The 20,816-nt window shown below is 34.3% G+C and overlaps 1 protein-coding gene across 1 annotated transcript; it reads right to left on the minus strand.

The window, feature by feature from the left end:
• Positions 1-12,691: 12,691 nt before the first annotated feature.
• LOC123524631 (XK-related protein 6-like) lies at positions 12,692-17,256 on the minus strand. Its single transcript, XM_045302957.2, has 4 exons — positions 17,095-17,256; positions 15,926-16,386; positions 14,766-14,974; positions 12,692-13,505 (listed from the first exon to the last, which is right to left on the minus strand). Exons 1-4 carry the CDS (start codon positions 17,254-17,256, stop codon positions 12,832-12,834), a joined length of 1,506 nt encoding a protein of 501 aa, XP_045158892.2. The 3' UTR covers positions 12,692-12,831.
• Between the last annotated feature and the right edge of the window lie 3,560 nt (positions 17,257-20,816).

The following is a 20,816-nucleotide window of genomic DNA, read 5'->3' on the forward strand; positions in this document are numbered from 1 at the left end:
CAGGGGAGGTAATCAGATATAAAAAGCTCTGGAACCTACGATTGGATCTGATTTGTCATGGAATCCAAGATTTATTGTTGTTGAAGATATTTTGGAAGTTTGTGTCAAATAAAACCATAAACGAAGTCTCTATATGGCTGAAAAAGCCAAAATAGCCAATTTTGGACGTTTAAGGGGCCATAACTCTGGAACCCATGATGGAATCTGGCCAGTTCAAGAAAGAAACCAAGATCTTGTGGTGATACAAGTTGTGTGCAAGTGTGGTTAAAATCAAATCATAAATGAAGCTGCTATTGTGCAGACAATGTCAAAATAGCCAATTTTGGCCCTTTCAGGGGCCATAACTCTGGAACCCATTACCGAATCTGGCCGGTTCAAGAAGGAACCAAGATCTTATGGTGACACAAGTTTTGTGCAAGTTTGATTAAATTCAAATCATAAATGAAGCTGCTATTGTGCAGACAAGGTCAAAATAGCTAATTCCGGTCCTATCAGGGGCCATAACTCTGGAACCCATTATGGGATCTGGCCAGTTCAAGAAAAGGAATCAAGATCTTATGGTGACACAAGTTTTGTGCAAGTTTGGTTAAAATCAAATCATAAATGAAGCTGCTATTGTGCAGACAAGGTCAAAATAGCTAATTTTGACCCTTTCAGGGGCCGTAACTCTGGAACCCATAATAGAATCTTGCCAGTTCCAGAAAGGAACCAAGATCTTATGGTGATACAAGTTGTGTGCAAGTTTGGTAAAAATCAAATCATAAATAAAGCTACTATTGTGCAGACAAGGTCAAAATAGCTAATTTTGGCCCTTTCAGTGGCCATAACTCTGAAACCCATAATGGGATCTGGCCAGTTCAAGAAAGGAACCGAGATCTTATGGTGATACAATTTGTGTACAAGTTTGGTTAAAATAAAATCATAAATGAAATCACTATCGTGCAGACAAGAACTTGTTGACGGACGGACGGATGCACGCACTGACGACGGACGAAGGGTGATCACAAAGCTCATCTTGTCACTATGCGACAGGTGAGCTAAAAATGCAGTATGCTGTTTAACTTCTGATAGTCAACAGAATCAACAATACTGTCGATATAAAAAGGGAACATAATGGAATAATTATCTATCGTGTTTAATTATGTTAAGAACTATTCCTCCAACAATTTTAATATACAAATGTAGTTACATACATATTACTATTCAAAAGCTTTATGAATTATGCAAAATTATGAAGTTTCGAAAGCGTGCTGGAATGAAATCTCGAACCTCATTTGAAATCACTGTACTTCAGTGAACAGATTAAAAATTTTGTTATTTTATCATTTTTTTATTATTATTATTTTGGTCAAAGCAGTGAAATAAATACTAAAGGAAAGCAGATTTGATAGATATCTTGGGGGGCAAATTCAGGAAGAAAATGTCCAACTAAGGAAAGAAAGATTTTGGACCTTTGTACTTGCGTATTAGTAAATGTATAGTACTTTTATTCCATTTTCCATCTGTCAGGAGCCATATCCAAAAACATGGTTTGAAGGATTTCAATAAAACAGAATAGAAATGTTATCATTCTGTTATTAAGAGAAATTCATAATGACAGTTAAATGAATTATCTCGACTTACTAAAAGATTACGAGATATATTTAAAATGTATTACTGCGGAAAAAAATCTAATAATATACAACCTATACACTGACTAGATTTGGAACATAAAATGAACTAAGTAACTACTATGATACTAAAATACAGCAAACAAGTAAATGAGCCGCGCCACGAGAAAACCAACATAGTGGGTTTGCGACTAGCATAGATCCAGACCAGCCTGCGCATCCGCGCAGTCTGGTCAGGATCCATGCTGTTCGCTTTCAAAGCCTATTACAATTAAAGAAACCGTTAGTGAACAGCATGTATCCTGACCAGACTGCGCAGATGCGCAGGCTGGTCTGGATCCATGCTGGTCACAAAGCCATTGTGTTGGTTTTCTCATGGCATGGCTCAAATAATAAAAATATTCACATTTTATATTATACTTAACAAAATTTACAACTGGTCACTTTTAAGTTGTTAACATTCATTTCAAATTATGCATTTTTCCACATGTATATTGCATAAATGCTTGTGCTTTTTATTGAGAATGCATTTGCATACATGTATTTCCATTTTTAAAAATTCAGCTATCATATTGTCAAAAAAAAACACACAACTTTTACTAAAATGTTACTTGGTCATTTAATGAAACATTCTGAAATGCCTTATTTTCAGATTATCTCCCTTTTATTTAACAATAAACTTGAACTGTGAGTTGATATACAGCTTATACTGCTTTTTGTTATAAGGAGGACTCATTTCTTTAGCTTGTAACTCTGTTCAACTTAACATAGTTTCTTCTCCATCTAACAACTGATTACATGTATTGATTTGCTGCCGTTTGACCATCCAACATACTTCCATATTTGATATCATCATTGAAGAACTTTTATACACAACAGCATACATGAAACTGACGTCACAAATGACATCACACACCCAATATGAAGTGTGAATGTCAATATGGAAAAATATTGACGTTTTCAGGTTCCACTGAAACTTAATGGAGTTTTAAAATGAGTATGTAATAATCTGGAACACAAGATAAAGTATACATGCAAATATGTAGCGGCTAATTAGAAATTTTGCTATGTGTATGTGTTTGGAGCAATACGAATGTATTTTATGAACAACATTTCCTACACTACAGAGACAAAACATATATGTGTTTCCTGATATACATGCTTCAGTACATTCAAGACTATAAAAACTAAACTGGCCTAATTCTAAAGTCATTGTAATATAGCTGTTAAAAATATCACAGAAAATTGTTATTTTTGAAGGCACAAAAACTATAAAATATTTAGTACTAAGAATCATTTTATTCAAAATCCATATGAGTAGAAGATTACCTTGCAGTAATTTTAATCACAGTATGAATGATTATGGTAAATACTACCTATCTGTACTTACTGTAGATCGTGTAACTTTGTTTTTCTTTTATTTCAAGACAAGAATGTTTTATTACCATAAGTTTGGTAACTAGTTAAAACTTTTTAGATACTTTAAAAGCTGCTTGTTTTGAAGTCATGAGGCGCTCTGTTTGAGGGTATTTTTGCTAAAATAAAACATTGTGAATATCATCAGATCTACAGTAATAATGTTATAAAGACTGTTTACACTATTTTGCAGAATACCCTTAATAACTAAGCTTAAGTACCATGGTAAGAGTAGGCACTATACAGTACAATTTGCACTAGGAGACCACCTAAGGGAAGGTTAACAAGAGCTGTCCGTAAGACAGCACGCTCGACTTTTCTCAGTGCTTGACTCTAAATTAGAGCTTTGCCAGTAAAAACTTTATAAAACTTTAACCAAAAAATCTAAGTTAAAAAGGGGCATAAGTCTGTCAAAATTCAAATCAGAGTAATGGGGATTGTTTCTCCTGGTGTAGACTTTGATAGTAAATAAATATTTTAAGTTTCAAATCAATAGCTTTGATAGTAACAGAGATATTTGACTTTATCAAAAACTTTAACCAACAGCGGAGCCGGCCCTGGGGAGAGTGCAATAGCTCTACTTTTTCTTCGAAAAGTCAAGCTAAAAAGTGGTTGCTTAGCACAACTGGTCTCTTAAAACAGCATAATTTGTTCTTTATTAACACAAATGGGTACTAAAAAAGTGGTCTCTTAATGCAAATGGTCTCTCAAGCAAGTTTGACTGTACTTCAACGGAAAGCCTCTTTAAAACATCATTCATCATGGTGAAGTACATCTTCTATGAAGAGTTTTTGTTTATGGTGGATTTAAAGTCATAATGGCAAAATTATAAGCCATATGCAAGAACCTAACTTTTCATGGTGGATGTAAACCGAAGGTGCGTCTAGGGGCATTACTTCAGGTGAGGGCATGCAACTACAGACATATGAAAATAACTATATACAACAAAGTGGAAGACACTACATTAAATATGCAAATTAAAAAAAAATATATATAAATTTATAATACAATGTGCATAAATGAAATCACATTCATGGATTGGAACTTTTTCAGTGATGTACAAGACAATGCACTGGAAATTAAGCAGAAGTACATACTGGCATTTTCAAAAGTTTTCGAAGCTTTGAGTATTGATCAGAAGTATACTACAAATACAGTTTGTACTTTTAAAAGAAATATAAATACTAAGCTTGATAAGCTGCACAGCAATTATAAACAGTTAGTTTGTTTGTTTTTTAAATCGGATATTCCATATTTATGTGTCACAAAAATACAACAGTCTAATATAAATTCTGCACTATGTTTATATCATTGTAGGATTTTCAAACATTTAGTAAGAACAATTTCAGAACAAGACAATTTAAACACATTTTTCTGAAAATTTTGCATGCTAGCTTCTGCTAATTTGTCAAATTATAACAGAATGACGAACATATGAAACAGCTAAACAGAATAATCATACAGTGAAAATGATTTAACTTTAAAATCTATGCAAAAACTACTTGGCACACTTATTTGCTATGGTCCATCTAACATACACATAATATCAAATGGAAACAAAGGTAAAAACAAATATGAACTTGAATATCACTTTAAAATACCCTTTGCAATACAGTAATTTGGTAAAAACAATCTAGCCATGGTGAATAAAGGAAGTGGGCAATTTGCCCAGGTTAATAGCATACATTAGTCCAGTAACTACATTAAAATCTAACATATACATGAACAATAGGTTTTGAACATTTGTATTATTAATCACTAACATTATATTGCAATGAAAATGAACATGTCGAAGAAGTGGTAATAAAAGTGAATTAAGATACCTAATTAAACTGCTAAATTTCATATCATGCCAACAGTATCAAATGTTTTCACAGTAATATTACTGGAAAATAGCAATATTAAACGGTAAATTTACACATTAATCAAATAAATTTTAAACAAGAGGGTCATTGACCCTAAAGCGCTCACCTGTGTACAAGGCTTTAAGTGTGAATGTATTAGTACAGAGTTAGGTTTCTTCTATGTTAGCTTATATTATATACATTTCACACACATTTTTTAACCTAGGGCAATAATTTGAATAATTACAGTAGAAACTAGAAAATGCTTTTGTAAAAAAGCGCATGTCTCCCCCAATGCAAAGTCCTATAGGCAAGAAGTCAATAAGGGTCAGGAGCGAAAGTCAAAGAGACACTGATGGTTGGCTGCAATAGGGATCATCTACTTGGCATGTCCAGTCATCCCACTAAATTTCAACACTCGTGGCCTAGTGGTTCTCAAGTCACTGTTCAGGCTCCTGTGACCTTGACCTTTGATCAAGTGACCTCAAAATAAATAGGGGTCATCTACTCTGCATGTCCAATCATCCTATTAAGTTTCAACATTGTAGGTCAAGTGGTTCTCAAGTTATTTCCAAAAAATGATTTTACATGAACAGGCCACTGTGACCTTGACCTTTAATAGACTGACCCAAAAATCAATAGGGGTCATCTACTCTGCATGTTCAATCATCCTATGAAGTTTCAACATTCTGGGTCAAGTGGTTCTCAAGTTATTGATCGGAACTGGTTATCAATGTTCAGGCCCCTGTGACCTTGACCTTTAACGGAGTGACCCCAAAAACAATAAGGGTCATTTACTCTGCATGAACAATCATCCTATGAAGTGTCAACATTCTGGGTCGAGAGGTTCTCAAGTTATTGACTGGAAATGGTTTTCCATGTTCAGGTCCCTGTGGCCTTGACCTTTAACAGAGTGACCCTAAAATCGTTACGGTTCATCTACTCTGCATGATCAATCATCCTACGAAGTTTCATCATTCTGGGTCAAGTGGTTCTCAAGTTACTGACCGGAAATGGTTTTCAATGTTCGGGCCCCTGTGACCTTGACCTTTAACAGAGTGACCCCAAAATCGTTAGGGGGTCATCTACTCTTTATGACCAATCATCCTATTAAGTTTCAACATTCTGGGTCAAGTGGTTCTCAAGTTACTGACCGGAAATGGTTTTCAATGTTCAGGCCCCTGTGACCTTGACCTTTAATGGAGTGACCCCAAAATCGATAGGGGTCATCTACTTAGCATGTACAATCATCCTATGAAGTTTCAACATTCTTGGTCAAGTGGTTCTCAAGTTATTGATCAGAAATGGTTTTCAATGTTCAGGCCCCTGTGACCTTGACCTTTGACGGAGTGATCCCATAATCAATAAGGGTCATCTACTCTTCATGACCAATCATCCTATGAAGTTTCAACATTCTGGGTTAAGTGGTTCTCTAGTTATTGATCGGAAATGGTTTTCAATGTTCAGGCCAATCATCCTATCAAGTTTCAACATTCTGGGTCAAGTGGTTCTCTAGTTATTGATTGGAAATGGTTTTCAATGTTCAGGCCCCTGTGACCTTGACCTCTGACGGAGTGACCCTAAAATCAATAGGGGTCATCTACTCTTCATGACCAATCAACCTATGAAGTTTCAACATTCTGGGTCAAGTGGTTCTCTAGTTATTGATCGGAAATAGTTTTCAATGTTCAGGCCCCTGTGACCTTGACCTTTGACGGAGTGACCCCAAAATCAATAGGGGTCATCTACTCTTCATGACCAATCATCCTATGAAGTTTCAACATTCTGGGTTAAGTGGTTCTCTAGTTATTGATCGGAAATGGTTTTCAATGTTCAGGCCCCTGTGACCTTGACCTTTGATGGAGTGACCCCAAAAACAATAGGGGTCGTCTACTCCAGCAGCCCTACAACCCTATGAAGTTTGAAGGTTCTAGGTCAAATGGTTCTCCAGTTATTGCTCGGAAATGAAGTGTGACGTACGGAAGGACGGACGGACGGACAGGGCAAAAACAATATGTCTCCTGGGGGAGACATAATAACAAATCTGATATCACATGCCAATAATCAAGGCCCTAGCCATTATTGATTCAGAGAAGAAGATTTTTTTCAAAGTTTCTTATGTATAAAAGCATATAGTAAGTACATGTCAGACGCAGGAGTTAGGCCATTTTTTTTTACCTTAGGGTAATAATTTGGACAAGTATGGTAGAGAGTCAAACCCTTTTATCAAATGCCAAATATCAAAGCTCTAAAGAAAAGGATATTTAAAGTCTGATAGCTAAAAACCTATTTTTAACCAAAAGGACCCACATGTTCAATGAACCGGAACCATTTGAACAATTTTGAGAGAGGGCTACCAAGAGATCATTTGTGTAAAGTTTCATCAAAATCCATTCAGTGGTTTTGGAGGAGATATTGTTTAAAGAAATTGTTAATGAAAAGTGACCACGCCCTCTGGCAGCCATGTTTTTGGACAAATCAGAAAAATGTGAACAATATTTGTAGAATGTCACACAAGAACCACTTGTGTAAAATTATTTTAAAATCGTACAAGCAGTTTCACAAAAGAAGATATTTAAAGTTTCCACTATATACAAATAGGAAAACGTGACCACACCCTCTGGCTGCCAAGTTTTTTCATGAATCAAAATAATTTGAACAATCTTGTTAGAGGGTCACACAAGGACCAACTGTGTAAAATTATTTTAAAATCAGGCTAGCAGTTTCACACAAGAAGATTTTTAAAGTTTCCACTATATACATACAGAAAAAGTGACCACACCCTCTGGCGGCCATGGTTTCGACATATCAAAATAATTTGAACGATCTTGGTAGAGGGTCACACAAGGACCATTTGTGTAGAATTATTTTAAAATCGGGCTAGCAGTTTCACACAAGAAGATTTTTTATATTTCCACTATATACATATAGGGAAAAGTGATCACGCCCCTGGCGGCCACGTTTTTTGACGAATTGGTGTAATCTGAACAATCTTGGTAGAGATTGACATTAGGACCATTTGTGCGAAATTATTTCAAAATCGGACCATTGGTTTAGGAGGAGATGTCGTTTGAAATTTTTTTCTATCTTTAGCTCTGGCGGTCCTATGTGCAACCAAGCGGGACCATTTGAACAACTTTTGCAGAGGACCGTCCAAGGAACATCCATGCCAAGTTTCATCCAAATCCATTCAGTGGTTTTGGAGGAGATGTCTTTTAAACACAACTGTTGACGATGGACGGATGACGGACACAGCACGATCACAATAGCTCACCCTAAGCATTGCTCAGGTGAGCTAAAAAATATAATACAAGGGACAAAACAACAAAATTGCTAAACTTTGCAATATTTTAGGCCCTATATTAAAATCAAAGACAAAATCATGTAAAAATAATTTTAACATTATAATATAACATCATATAGTACTATAAATAAGTAAAATTAGGTCCCTTTCTAAAATGAAAAGAGCAAGCTTAACAACATAAAACAACTTACCGGTAAATAAAATACAAACTTTAAACATTCCTGTAACATTAAGAGACAAACATGTATAAAATGTAGCACCTCTTGGATATGGCCACATTAATAATGGTCACATGATAAAAACATGTATGTTAACAAATTCTCCTGAATCTATTTTTGATTAAACACTAAAATATTCAAATACAATCACTGTTATTACAGTCATTTAAGAAAAAAAAGAGAACATTTTGTGAAATTCCCTGATTTTGGATTCTGTTATCATTTCGCAAGACTGTCCCTTTAATCATGACAGCAAAAATGTTAGAATCAAGTTTTAAGTTTATTCATAAAAGCCTACCGTTACAACTTGAAGCTTACAATGAAACAGTACAAGCATTTTTTGCATTAACCTTCACCCTGCTATATTTCTATAATGGACTGGTCCATCATTCAATTTGGGCAATACCATTTATTATTCAAAGGGGTTTTGACTGAAAATTTACTGACTGAATAGCGAACAGTGCAGACCATGATCAGACTGCATGGATGTGCAGTCTGATCTTGGTCTGCACTGGTCGCAAAGCCAAATCACTTGCCGCCAGCAGGCTAAAAGTTAAAACATGCTTAAAGAAAAAAAAAACAATATCATATAACAGTTAATTCTAATTATGCATTTCTGTGGAGAAGACATAAAGCACAATATTTAGTTAATATGCACAAAATTCTAAATGTAAATAAATGAACTTTTTATCAACCTTTAAGCCTTACATATCTATGTACATAAAAAGCAAATATCTAAAACAACTAAAGCATTTCAATAGCACAGCAGTTATGTGGAATTTGTCATTTAACAGTTATGTGGAATTTGTCATTTAACAGTTATGTGGAATTTGTCATTTACACTAAGGATATACTAAGCTAAGGTAGTTTTCAAACGTATCATAAATATGCAACTTAGAACCAAATATCATGGAGGCCGGGGGGAAAAAATGATTACTCAACAAGAGATACAGTAGGGTTATTATAAAAGCTTTTACTAAGATGCTTTATTCTGCTGGAGTGGATTTTGCACGGCACACAGTATAACTGAGACTTCTATAAGAGCCAGTACATCCAAGATTAAGTCTCTTTTATTGTAAACATCCACCTAGTTCTGTTCTAAAAAGACTATAAACTCCTCTGAAACAAAGAACTATTTATCTTCTGGGTCATGAATATTAATGAAGGTACATGTAGTTAATACACAGGCAAAATACGGAATAAGATTTCCACCTAATGCAATATGGATTATAGTTTCTGATAGAAATAAAACTTGGTTACTGCAACAATAGCTTAATCTTGGGATGTCGTATTATTTTGGCTCTTGTGGATATTCCACATGCTGGTTCATGGTTGTCACACTCATAGACCTATTAAAATTCATGGGAGCCAAAAAAAACATCATCCAAGCTACTATTAAAATGACAATTTCTTAATTTACCTTTTTAGCCAAAACATGACTACAAAGTCTTCTAAGATACATTTATTTAGTATTTATCAATGAAAATACAGAAGCCGGTTTCCACTTAGTGCAATACATATTCTGATTTTTGTTGGTATTTATTTGTCAAAAACAAGGCTTCAAGCCACATTTTACAGAATATTTATAGGTATATAAAATAAAGCACAGTATGGTGCATCATGAGCCTTTTTTGGCTAAATACAACAAAATACAAACCATATACAATATTGTATATCACAAAAAAATATTAAATATACTAGAATAAAACTCGGGTATAAAAATATTAACTGGTAAAAAGTTACCTTTGCAGTTCACCTGGTTTTTAAAAACCCTATAAAAATACAACTTAGTAAATTCTATACTAAAATACTGTTGTGAGGTATTCAACCTAGAAATATTGTCAGGTCGTAAAAATATGTGAAACATTTTTATCAGTCCCCGGTATGATACACATTTTATAGTTTTCACTGGAAATGACATATTATTTAGAAACTGTTTGTGGAGCACTAAGTTTTGTAGATTTTTGTTTATTTTGTAAATAAAAGTTGAAATTCATACAATATCTATCCCCAGAAAAATGGCATTGAAATTACATGATTTCATGGTATAACCTCATTCTGACAAGATCACAGAATCAAGACTTTATTTCAAAATAGTGAACACTTCATTGTAATGTAACATTCAAAATTTAAGGAAAACCTTCTTTTACTGATATCAGGTACACCCACCACCATTATTAACTTTAAACAAAGGCTCAAAAAGCAAAAATTGACTGAAATTATGAAACCTTAAATTCAAAATTTTGTAACTTCCACTTTCCGTATAAATAAAAACACCTACACCATATCCGTATTAATCTATTAATCTACATGTAAATTTCCCTTTATATTTTTGATTTTAGAATGAATAATTATCTTAACTTGGTTACTTCCCATCTACAGACAAATGCTGATGAATTTTGAAAAAAGCATGGTAAGGTACTTTAAATTTTATGTACTTAACCCTTACCATGCTAAATTTCTATAATGGACTGGTCCATCATTCGATTTGGGCAATACCATTTATTATTCGAAGGGGTGTTTACTGAAAATTTACTGACTGAATAGCGAACAGTGCAGACCATGATCAGACTGCACGGATGTGCAGGCTGATCTTGGTCTGCACTAGTCGCAAAGGCAGAATCACATGCCGCCAGCAGGCTAAAGGTTAATCAAATACTTTTATTTACAAACAAGCAAATTTGGTTTATCGATAAACCTTGCCAAAGGGGATAGATGGTTTCACTCTTGAAAAAATCATTCTCTACTGACAAAACGCAGATATATTTTCAAAACAAATGTCAGTTTGGTCCCAACGTCTCCTTCATTATTACAGTTATTTCGCTGAAACAGCTTGCATGTTTTAGCAAAACTGCTTCCTTTCTAACAAAGTTACAAAGTAAATCATATTTTAAGTACATATGTAAAAATGCCCAAAACATAGCAAACTAAAATGCAATCGAGTTTAGTGCAAAAGTTTATGTCTCATTCCTAACTGAAGTTACTATCCCCATTTTTTTTCTATTCTTAGTAACACTGTCTTAAAAACTCCGACTAAAGCAAAACGAAGTGTACCTGAATCTTGGCTTTCATGGGAGCTACCTATTATACCAGGTTTGGTTGCATTTTTCCATTCCTAATAGATTATTGATCAAAAACAGTTTTTCTATGACTTTTGCCCAAGCTACCAAAAATGCAACAAAACTGCCTATTTACCAGATTTGGTCTGCTTGCCCTAATCATAACTGAAATAACTGTGAGAAACCACTGTTATTTTTAAGTAACAATGATCTTGATCTTGGCCAAAGCAACCTAAAATACAACTAAAACAATGGCCTCCATGTAAGATTCCTTAATTCCAATTTTGGTTCCATTACCTTATTCCTAGCAGAAACAATTTTCTATTTTTAGCAACAGCCATCTTTACCTTGACCCAAGTAATTAGAATTCATCAAAAAAGCTACATATGTACTAAGTAGGGCTGGGACGATTTCAAAATTTTGAAACCAGATAATCATTTGTATGGAATCGAATCAAACCGGTTAATCGGCCGCCATATTGAAAATGCTGTTTTCTTTCCGGACGACTCTGGCAGCCGACTTCATTAGGAACTTATGAACTTTGTCGTTTGCTAGCAGTATGATAATTAATTAGTCATATTTTGGTGTATCTTTTAAATATATCACAACAAGCAAATCAGGCACTATTGATTATGTTGATGTGTTTCAGCTCAAATACTGTGAAATCATTTAATTTCGTGGGCATGAAATTTCGTGGTTTTGGTCAAAATGTCAATTTTGTGGGGATATGAATTCGTGGATTTCAACTTTTGAACATAATATGAATGGGAATTTTACTTGTTCGTTGGGATTAAATTTCGTGGATTGACTCAACCACGAAATCCACGAAAATTAATCCCCCGATTTTACAGTATACCCTGGGTCTATGCTGCTGTCAAGGATGTAATGTGAAGTAACATACATTTTACTGGGATTGTTTATGGTTTGAGAGCGATTAGCAGTTTTGCAAAATTGAAACCAGTTTCACCTAGTAATCAAATCGGATTCGATTAACTGAGTACATTGTACTGTAACCGTCCCAGTCCTAATACTTAGTACAAATTGCTGTATATTGTCTTCATCTGACAATTGGGACCAACACTTATGTGAGAGATGACTCTGGAAGAATAAATATTAAAAAAACAATTTAACACTAAAGAATTTGAATAAAACTTGCAGGGTGGCATAACATGCAGCATTTACCAGTTCTACCATGTTTTACTGAAAACCTATAAACCATGATTTTAGACGGATGGGCAATGCTAAAACTTTTTCCTATCACCTTTGGCAGGGGATAAAAAGGAAAGGTAGCTACATAAACGTTAATACAGTCTACATTCACAGCATCCTTTGTAAATCTCATTTTGTACCATTCATTTTAAATAATTTAAAAGAAAGTTTTTACACATTTGTAGTATGTGGATTTTCAATATAGCCAATTTCATCTGGATCTAACTCATGACATAATGACTGATAACATGAGTACTCTTGTCCCTTTAGACAGCAAGGTATTCTGCCTCTTCCTAGTGGATGAAAACATCCGTAATATGTCAACTGAAAAAATAACTGTAAAATTGCACCTAGAGACACTACAAAAAATGTTGGTATATAAAACCACTGACTTTTGTCATCAGTAAAATAAAACCAGAAACCCATCATTGTCCAGTTTTCGGCATAGACGATAAAGTAGTAAACTAACATTCTATACCTGGTAGCCCCGTCTCGGACATTTAGAAAACAAAAGACTAGAACATATCCACAAACAATGTTAAAACATCTTTCTTCACACCGATTCTGATAAAACTGTGTCTTCTGGCAGAACAACCATGATGACATTGCGATCCAATGGAGACCTACGATAATGAACACAAAGTAGTCAAACAAGGCAGCGAATAAACCAAGGGAGATAACTCTAGGTCCAATTTCACAGGCACGCCATAAAAAGGAGAAAATCATTCCAGGGATGGTCATATTTTCCTTGTCCATGTGAGAAAATCTGAGCGCTTTCTGATAGGCAACCATGGACCATGATAGGCTTGCCCATGATGACAAAATTGCAGCTGCCCGTATTCCTTCTGCAAAACAAAAAATTATCAGGTAAGAATAAACAAAATGTTACGTTCCCTCCTTGGAAGTCAAAATCTAATACCTTGCAGAAGTTGTTGTACCTCAAATTTATGAGTACAAGTTGGAAAGCAAACCTGATCTGCTCAGTTTGTGAAAGCTGGCCTGCTCTCAATCCCGTTGCCTAACTTGTACAAAGTTTGTTAATCCTATATGCTTTGTGTCTAACTTGATACTCTTTTTAATCATTTAGGAAAACTTTACAAATGAGCAGAAAGATATAAACATGTCAATCATTTATAACTGATAACAATGAACACATATGTCTATTCTTTCCTACAATAATCTGTCAGTAAATAAAATGTAAATGTTTTCTCAGTAAGTATTTAATTGTTCATTCATATTAAATAATAATATTTCATTTTATTTATTCATTTATTTGGGTTTTACGGCGCCAAATATTAAATAATAAACATGTTCACATTGAATTGCTCTTAAACCAGGTTTTCCTAAATGATTAGTACTGGTAACCTTTGCAAAACTTTTGTAATGAAATAGTAAACTGTTGGTAAAACAAACTATTATTTAAAATTGTATAAATAACATATCATACAAGATAAAATTGTATAATAAACTGTAATTTTTGACAGAAACCAGCCATAGGTGTTGCTGATTGTTCAAATTTGGCTTAGCAATATGGCATATTCTATGATCTGGCATGTTACCGATGCCATGGCTCTAAAAAACGGAAATCAGGAAAAACCAATAAAGCTGATTTAATTAGATGTCTTACTATTTAGACTAGGTTCAAACCAGTTCTCAGTACCTGCTTGGGATTCTGGTTCAATGAACAATTTGTGAATTTGTAAATGATGCAATTATAAACATACAGTTGAACCTACTGCAGCGACCACCTATACTAAGCAGCCAGTCAGCTAACTTTCCATACTGACTTTTTATTCTTATTTCAATTTGTCTTAACCTTAAGCCTGCTGGCAGCAAGTGATTCTGTTTTTGTGACCAGTGAAGACCAAGATCAGCCTGCAGGCTGATCATCGTCTGCACTGTTCACTAATCAGTCAGTAAATTTTCAGCAAACACCTTTTCAAATGTTACAAATGTAAATGGTACTGCCCAAATTGAATGATGGACCAGTCCATTATAGAAATTTAACAGGCTAAAGGTTAAGCAGCCACCTGTCCTAAGCAGCCAAACTGTGTCGCTCCTTTGACTGGCTACTTAATACAGGATTGACTGTATCTGAAAAATACCTAGAATCCAAGATTCTTGTTGTCTGTGTAGCATCAAGATGTATATTTGTAGAACAAGCTGTGGTGCTGCCTCGAGAAAGCATTCAAACATTCGTATACAACACGCATCAACATCCTCCATTCTCATTACTATATAGTGACGCTTCTTTACCTTTGGAGGTAGATATTTGCTGCTGCTCTTCAAACCATTGTATATATATTCAATTTGCCTGTTAAAAAGTAATTAAATTTGAACGGTTTAACCTGGAGACTTAATAACTTAAAGTAAGAGTGCAGACAACTTCACGTTATTTAATACTGACACTTTTTTCACATAAACCCATCCTTTACATTGTGTCTGAAGCTGCCTTTGCATAGTTTCATAGAATATAATATAAATAAAGTGTTAGTTTCTAAATCTGCCTGGAATAACAAATACTGTATAGGTGGGTATATTCGCAGTCAGAAAGTTTGCAAACTGCCAATGCCAGACATTTCGCGAGAGGAAATATTTGCAATCTGCCAAAAAAACTCAAGTGCCAAAGCTAAGTTTGCTTATCTTTACTTGACTTTAATAAAGTGTCTTGGAGAATGTGGAAATTTATGCTAGCAGATTTGTTTGCGTATTTCTTGAATTTGTGAAATTAATGAAAATTTTCACGTCGCAAACTTATCCACTTAATACAGTATGCATTTTAAGCTGCACCAGGGACATACTTTCACATACATGATTCTGCGGTTGTTTCAAACTGTCAGACTTCTACCAGCTAGAATATAAACTTCAGTTTTTTGTACTCACTGAAATAACACTGAAAAGACTTTAATAAGTGAATCTAAATCTGGTGAGTAAATCTGGAAATCCTTGAACTATAAACTTTAAACTTTAAAAGCGGTCACCTTAATAACAGACACTTGAAATAATCTACCTTAAATCCATTTGCTCCGTTCTTTCATATTACACTTGGAGAGCAGTGGTCTGGCAGTTATGGTGTTGGCTGCTAACCCAGAGGTCATGGGTTTGAGCCCAACTAGGTTCACAAAAATACCTTCTTCTTTTACAACAGCACTGGATTGTTCAGGAAGGGAACTCTTAAGTGATACATTATAGATTAAATCCTAAACCTATGAAGGTAAAAATATCTTACTGAAATAAAAAATGAAACATTAATAATGAAACACACCTTATAACTGGCCCCATCATCAGCAGTGTCAAAGCAAACCTTGTGAGCCACAGGAACACTGAAGTCTGCTGCACATTTTCCTTTCCATAATTTTTTACCAGGAGTTGCTGACTCTGGAAATCCAACAAGTACCAGCGAAAATTCAGCATGCAGGTAATAAGTGATGGTCCAATAATGAAAGCTGCTGTTAGAGCGAAAGCCAACATGTTACCCTGATGGAAATAATCCCTAGCAAGTAAAATGTCTGTAACAACGTCAAAATAGAAGAATGCGATTGATGATAAGCCCACCAGTACATCGAAACAGGTGAAGTCTGGACCAATATGCAGGACCTCTGTCTCAGAATGGCCATCATGCGGAGGTATTTGCCGTTTTCTTCTTTCCTTATGTTCAAAATCTGGAAGAGGTTCATCTGGACTTACATACTTATCAATACCTGAATTCTGAGATGAAGCTCTGCTCTGCAAAAACGAAAGTTTAAAAGGATCTTAACTGATGCTGAAAAGCGGAGCAATATACACCCAAAGAGTGTAATGGCGGATATGTAAATACAGCGAGGTAGCCAAATGAAACACATGCATGTAGTGTTTACACTTTATTAACATGTTTTACTGTTATGTTTAAACCATAAAATGATTCAGTTTTATTTTGTTTTACGATTTCATCATTTAAGTATATTGTCTGATCGTGTCTTTACCTAAATCTATTTTCACCACAGAAATGTTTTTTTCTGGTTTTGTTGTAAAGAGAGGGATTCTGCACTATCATGAAAATATCTCAGAATCAGTTCTGTCGTCAAATTATTTGGACTAGGTAATTTACAAGTATAACACGTAATTGGTATACAAGATATCGGGTTCCCTGACAATTAAGCGCCTCTCAGTCATAATCTTAATTGATCGTTTGTGAGTACCAACTAAAACTAAAACTAGGAGCTCATTTTCCCTGTTATCCACTGACACTGTTATTTACATCTTATTTTTTTTTTGAAAAATATATGAAATATCAAGTAGAACTTAATCTATATTCATCTTCATTTAAAACTTTAATCTAAATAGTATACAGATACAAGCTTTTAATTGTTTACATTATCTTCTGAAACTTAAATAACCAAGGAACGAATTGTTTATGTACGAATCACACGATTATCATTGCAAATTCTGACATACCTGCACTTGGATAAGATCAGGAGAGTCGGTTCCTTCACAGCAAGGTTTCTCACAAGACTTTAAAGGGACATCACCTTCATCGGTGGGACAATAGCAATAGGCTGCAACTTTTTCAGAATATTTGCACCTTCGTGAGTGCGGAAGTTTCTTTTTTGACGCCATTTTGTAACATTTTTTTTCTACCACAAAGTAAAACAATTTGAGCAAAGAAATAAAACTATTGGCAAAAAGAATGTAAGATTTTCCACAATGTAGAAGCTGATTAAAGCCTGATTTTTCAAAACTGCAGAATATACTTAGATTTTTTTCTACAATGTAGAATTTGATTAAACCAAAGAAGTATAAAATACATTTTACAGCTCTTTGATTATGTTGTATTGTTTCTCTGTCTTGCCGACTTAAAATAAAATTTATCTTATTCTTATCTTATCTTTTGATTAAACCCTGATTTTTCAAAACTTCAGAATATACATGGAGCAATGATCTTCTTCCCAGAATATTCTTAGAAAATTCAACAAACAAATAAAAATGATAGGGCCGTGTGCTTGATTTTTTTTGTAAGACTGATTTGAAAAATTTAGACCTGACGCAATTTTTCATAATGGGTGTCTGGATTTAGATTTAATTCATAGTGTAAAATATTTGGACACATTTATATGAATTAAAGCAGAAAATGTGGCTTCAAAAGTGTTAACAAATCTTTTCTATGATGTGACTTTTCATCTTATGTATCCCAGCTATAATTTTGATTTAAATCTTTATAGTGGCAAACATTCTGAAAATGTTTAAGAATATCAAATGGAAAATGTAGCCTCTTGTGTTTTGTAACATGGTTTTTCAATAATTTAACCTAGTGACTTACTTTAAGACCTTAAATGTTAATTATTATTGAACTTCTACAGATTTTATTAAACCAATATTCTGACAAAGTTTTAGGAAAATAAAGTAAAAATGTGGCTGTGTAAACAAGGTTTTTTTTTATGAATTGGCACGGTGGCCTATAATAGCCCGAGGTTACCCAGTTTTGAACTTGACCTACATTTCATTGGGACAAATAATTCTTACAAAATATATGATTATCAAATTCAAATTGCTGCCTTCATAGTGTTAAAAGTGGTTTTCAATCATTTGACGTAGTGGCCTTTTTAAATGCGTATAATCCAGTTTTAAACGTGACCTTCAATTCATATAGACAAATATTCTCACGAAAATAGGTGAAAAAAACATGTATCCTAAATGCTTCAAGAAGTTTTTTTTTTGTATGATATGACAAAATGACCTAATTAATGACCTTACACTAATTCTTTATCTCATTTAACCCAGTTTTATGCTTCACCTACACTTTCCTGAGGTAAACATTTGAACAAGTGATACATGAAGCTGAAATGGCAAATATGGTTTCTTGAGTGGAAAAAATATATATGATTTGACCCAGTGATCTAATTTAAGACCTCAAGCAAGCAAGTTGTAAACTGACCTGCACTTCAAAGAGGCAACCATTCGAAGATTTTTTTACGAAGATCAGGTGGAACACGAAGATTCAAAAGTATTAACAAGGTGTTTTAATGATTTGATCTAGTGACCTAGTTTTTTACCTCATGCAGCCAAGTTTTAAACTTGACCCACATTTCGTACACACAAATATTGTCACAATGTTTTATGAAAATAAAATATATTATTTGGCCCTTCTTGTGTAAGCAAGGTTTTCTATGATTTGACCAGATGACCTAAGATAAGACCTCAGGAAATGCAACTTTGAACTTGACTTAAATTTCACTGAGGCAAATATATGATGATCAAATGGAAAATGTGGCCTCTATAGTGTTAAAAGTTGTTTTCTATGTTTTGACCTAGTGGCAGAGTTTTCAATCTTAGTTAAGAAAGTTTTAAAGGTGGTCAATCACATTTGAGCAACATTTTAAGACATTTTTCAGTTTTCACATATATTCTGTTAAGAGATTTATTTAAGGAACAAAAAGACCCATTACACAAAGTTAGATCTTACTTAAAATGTGTATTTGCTACTATTCATGAAAATTTGTATTTACCTCCCTTTAATATAAAGTATTGTAAAAGGTAGACTTTTTCTTTAGACTTCAATATAATTTCTAGTTTTACATTTGCATTTGATAAATTCTGAGATTTCTCAACTACCTGAAAAAAATGTGTGCGCGTGCGTGTCTGCGTGCATGCGTGCGTGCGTGTATATGTTTAGGTTTAACGTCTTTTACAACAATTTTCAGTCATATAAACCACGGTGTCTACTTGTATCGCAATGAGCACAATACCCTACTGAATAGCGCTGCCTCACTGTAGTATCACGCCGTAGACCCGTGACATGATACCCCACCCAGTCACATTATACTGACACTGGGTTGAACCCGCCCGCTTAGCTCAGTAGGTAGAGCATCGGTCTACGGATTAGGTTAACTGCCAGCCGTTACATGACTGAAATACTGTTGAAAAATGGCGTTAAACCCAAAACAAACAAAACAAAGACACTGGGTTGACCAGTCCTAGCACTATCCTCTTAATGCTGAGCCTTAAGCGAGGAAGGTACTATATAGTACCATTTTTACGTCTTTGGTATGACGCGGCCAGGGATCGAACCCACGACTTCCCGCACTCGAAGCGAGCGCTCTACTACAAGGCTACCAAGGCGGTACATGATTCTAAAACAGCATGTAGCTTTGGAATTCTATCTTTGTTGCGTAACCGAGATAGGCAAAGGGAGGTAATGTTTTTATAAACTTGCATTTCTAATGAATTTTGGCAAACAATATATACTTGTTAATGCAAATCTTCGCAAATTTAATACCATAGTGGTTATGTTCATATTATTCCTTAGGCAAAATATATTTATTAAATTTATAGTTATGCTAAAATAATGCTATCTTGGTTGGGCAATCAAGGTAGAAAGATCACATTTTAAAAGTACATGTGAGTGATTTTTTTCTAAAATCGGGATAGCATTTTCTTACATCTTTTTTTTTAAGTTTCCGATTTACATAAATTGTCTAAAGTTGCGTACCTTGTTTTACTGAAGGCTCTTTACCAAAACAAACAAAAAAAGACCCAAATAAACACTGTCAATAAACGCCACCAAAGCGAGTTGTTAGTCCAATAAACACCATCGAAACCATGTTCCAATTTCACATGCAAATGAGCTAATGGATCGCTAATTAACATAAATGTCTGGTATAACAACACGCTTATGGAGCGCATAATAAACCGCTAATGGATCGCGTAATAGATCACTAATGGAACGCATCGTGGATCGCTTAATGGAACGCAAAATAGATCGCTCAATGGAATGCGTTTCATCAAACAGATACATTCCTAACAACAGGCTATGTGCAACTGAAACCATTCAGTTTTGGCAAATTGTTTATGTGAGTCAGGTGCGTATAGCCTCGATTTGCAGAGATGTGAAGTAACTCTTGAAAAGGCCTTTCTGTTAAAAGTATTCAAGCATTGTTACAATAGTAATAACTATATATGTATTATGCATGACATGATATAAATTGAGTAATCATTGAACATTTTCATGATCATAGGGATTTAGTTTTACACAAATTATTTGATAAATCAGCTAACAGAAATTTAATCTTTGTTTAATACAGATAGACAAAGAGAAACATACATTAGCAAGTTTTCATATATATTTTTACAGTATGTCATTTGAATCAGCGTTCCAAAAACTATAATGTTATGTTAAATTA

The sequence above is a fragment of the Mercenaria mercenaria genome, chromosome 3 (assembly GCF_021730395.1).
Source record: "Mercenaria mercenaria strain notata chromosome 3, MADL_Memer_1, whole genome shotgun sequence".
Taxonomy (NCBI): Eukaryota; Metazoa; Mollusca; class Bivalvia; order Venerida; family Veneridae; genus Mercenaria; species Mercenaria mercenaria.

Coding starts and splice junctions, on each gene's coding strand:
- LOC123524631 (XM_045302957.2), bottom strand. CDS start 17,256: ATGGCGTCAAAAAAGAAACTTCCGCACTCACGAAGGTGCAAATATTCT. Junction 16,387..17,094: donor CTGATCTTATCCAAGTGCAG/GTATGTCAGAAT, acceptor TCGTTTTTGCAG/AGCAGAGCTTCATCTCAGAA. Junction 14,975..15,925: donor ATGATGGGGCCAGTTATAAG/GTGTGTTTCATT, acceptor ACTTTTTAACAG/GCAAATTGAATATATATACA.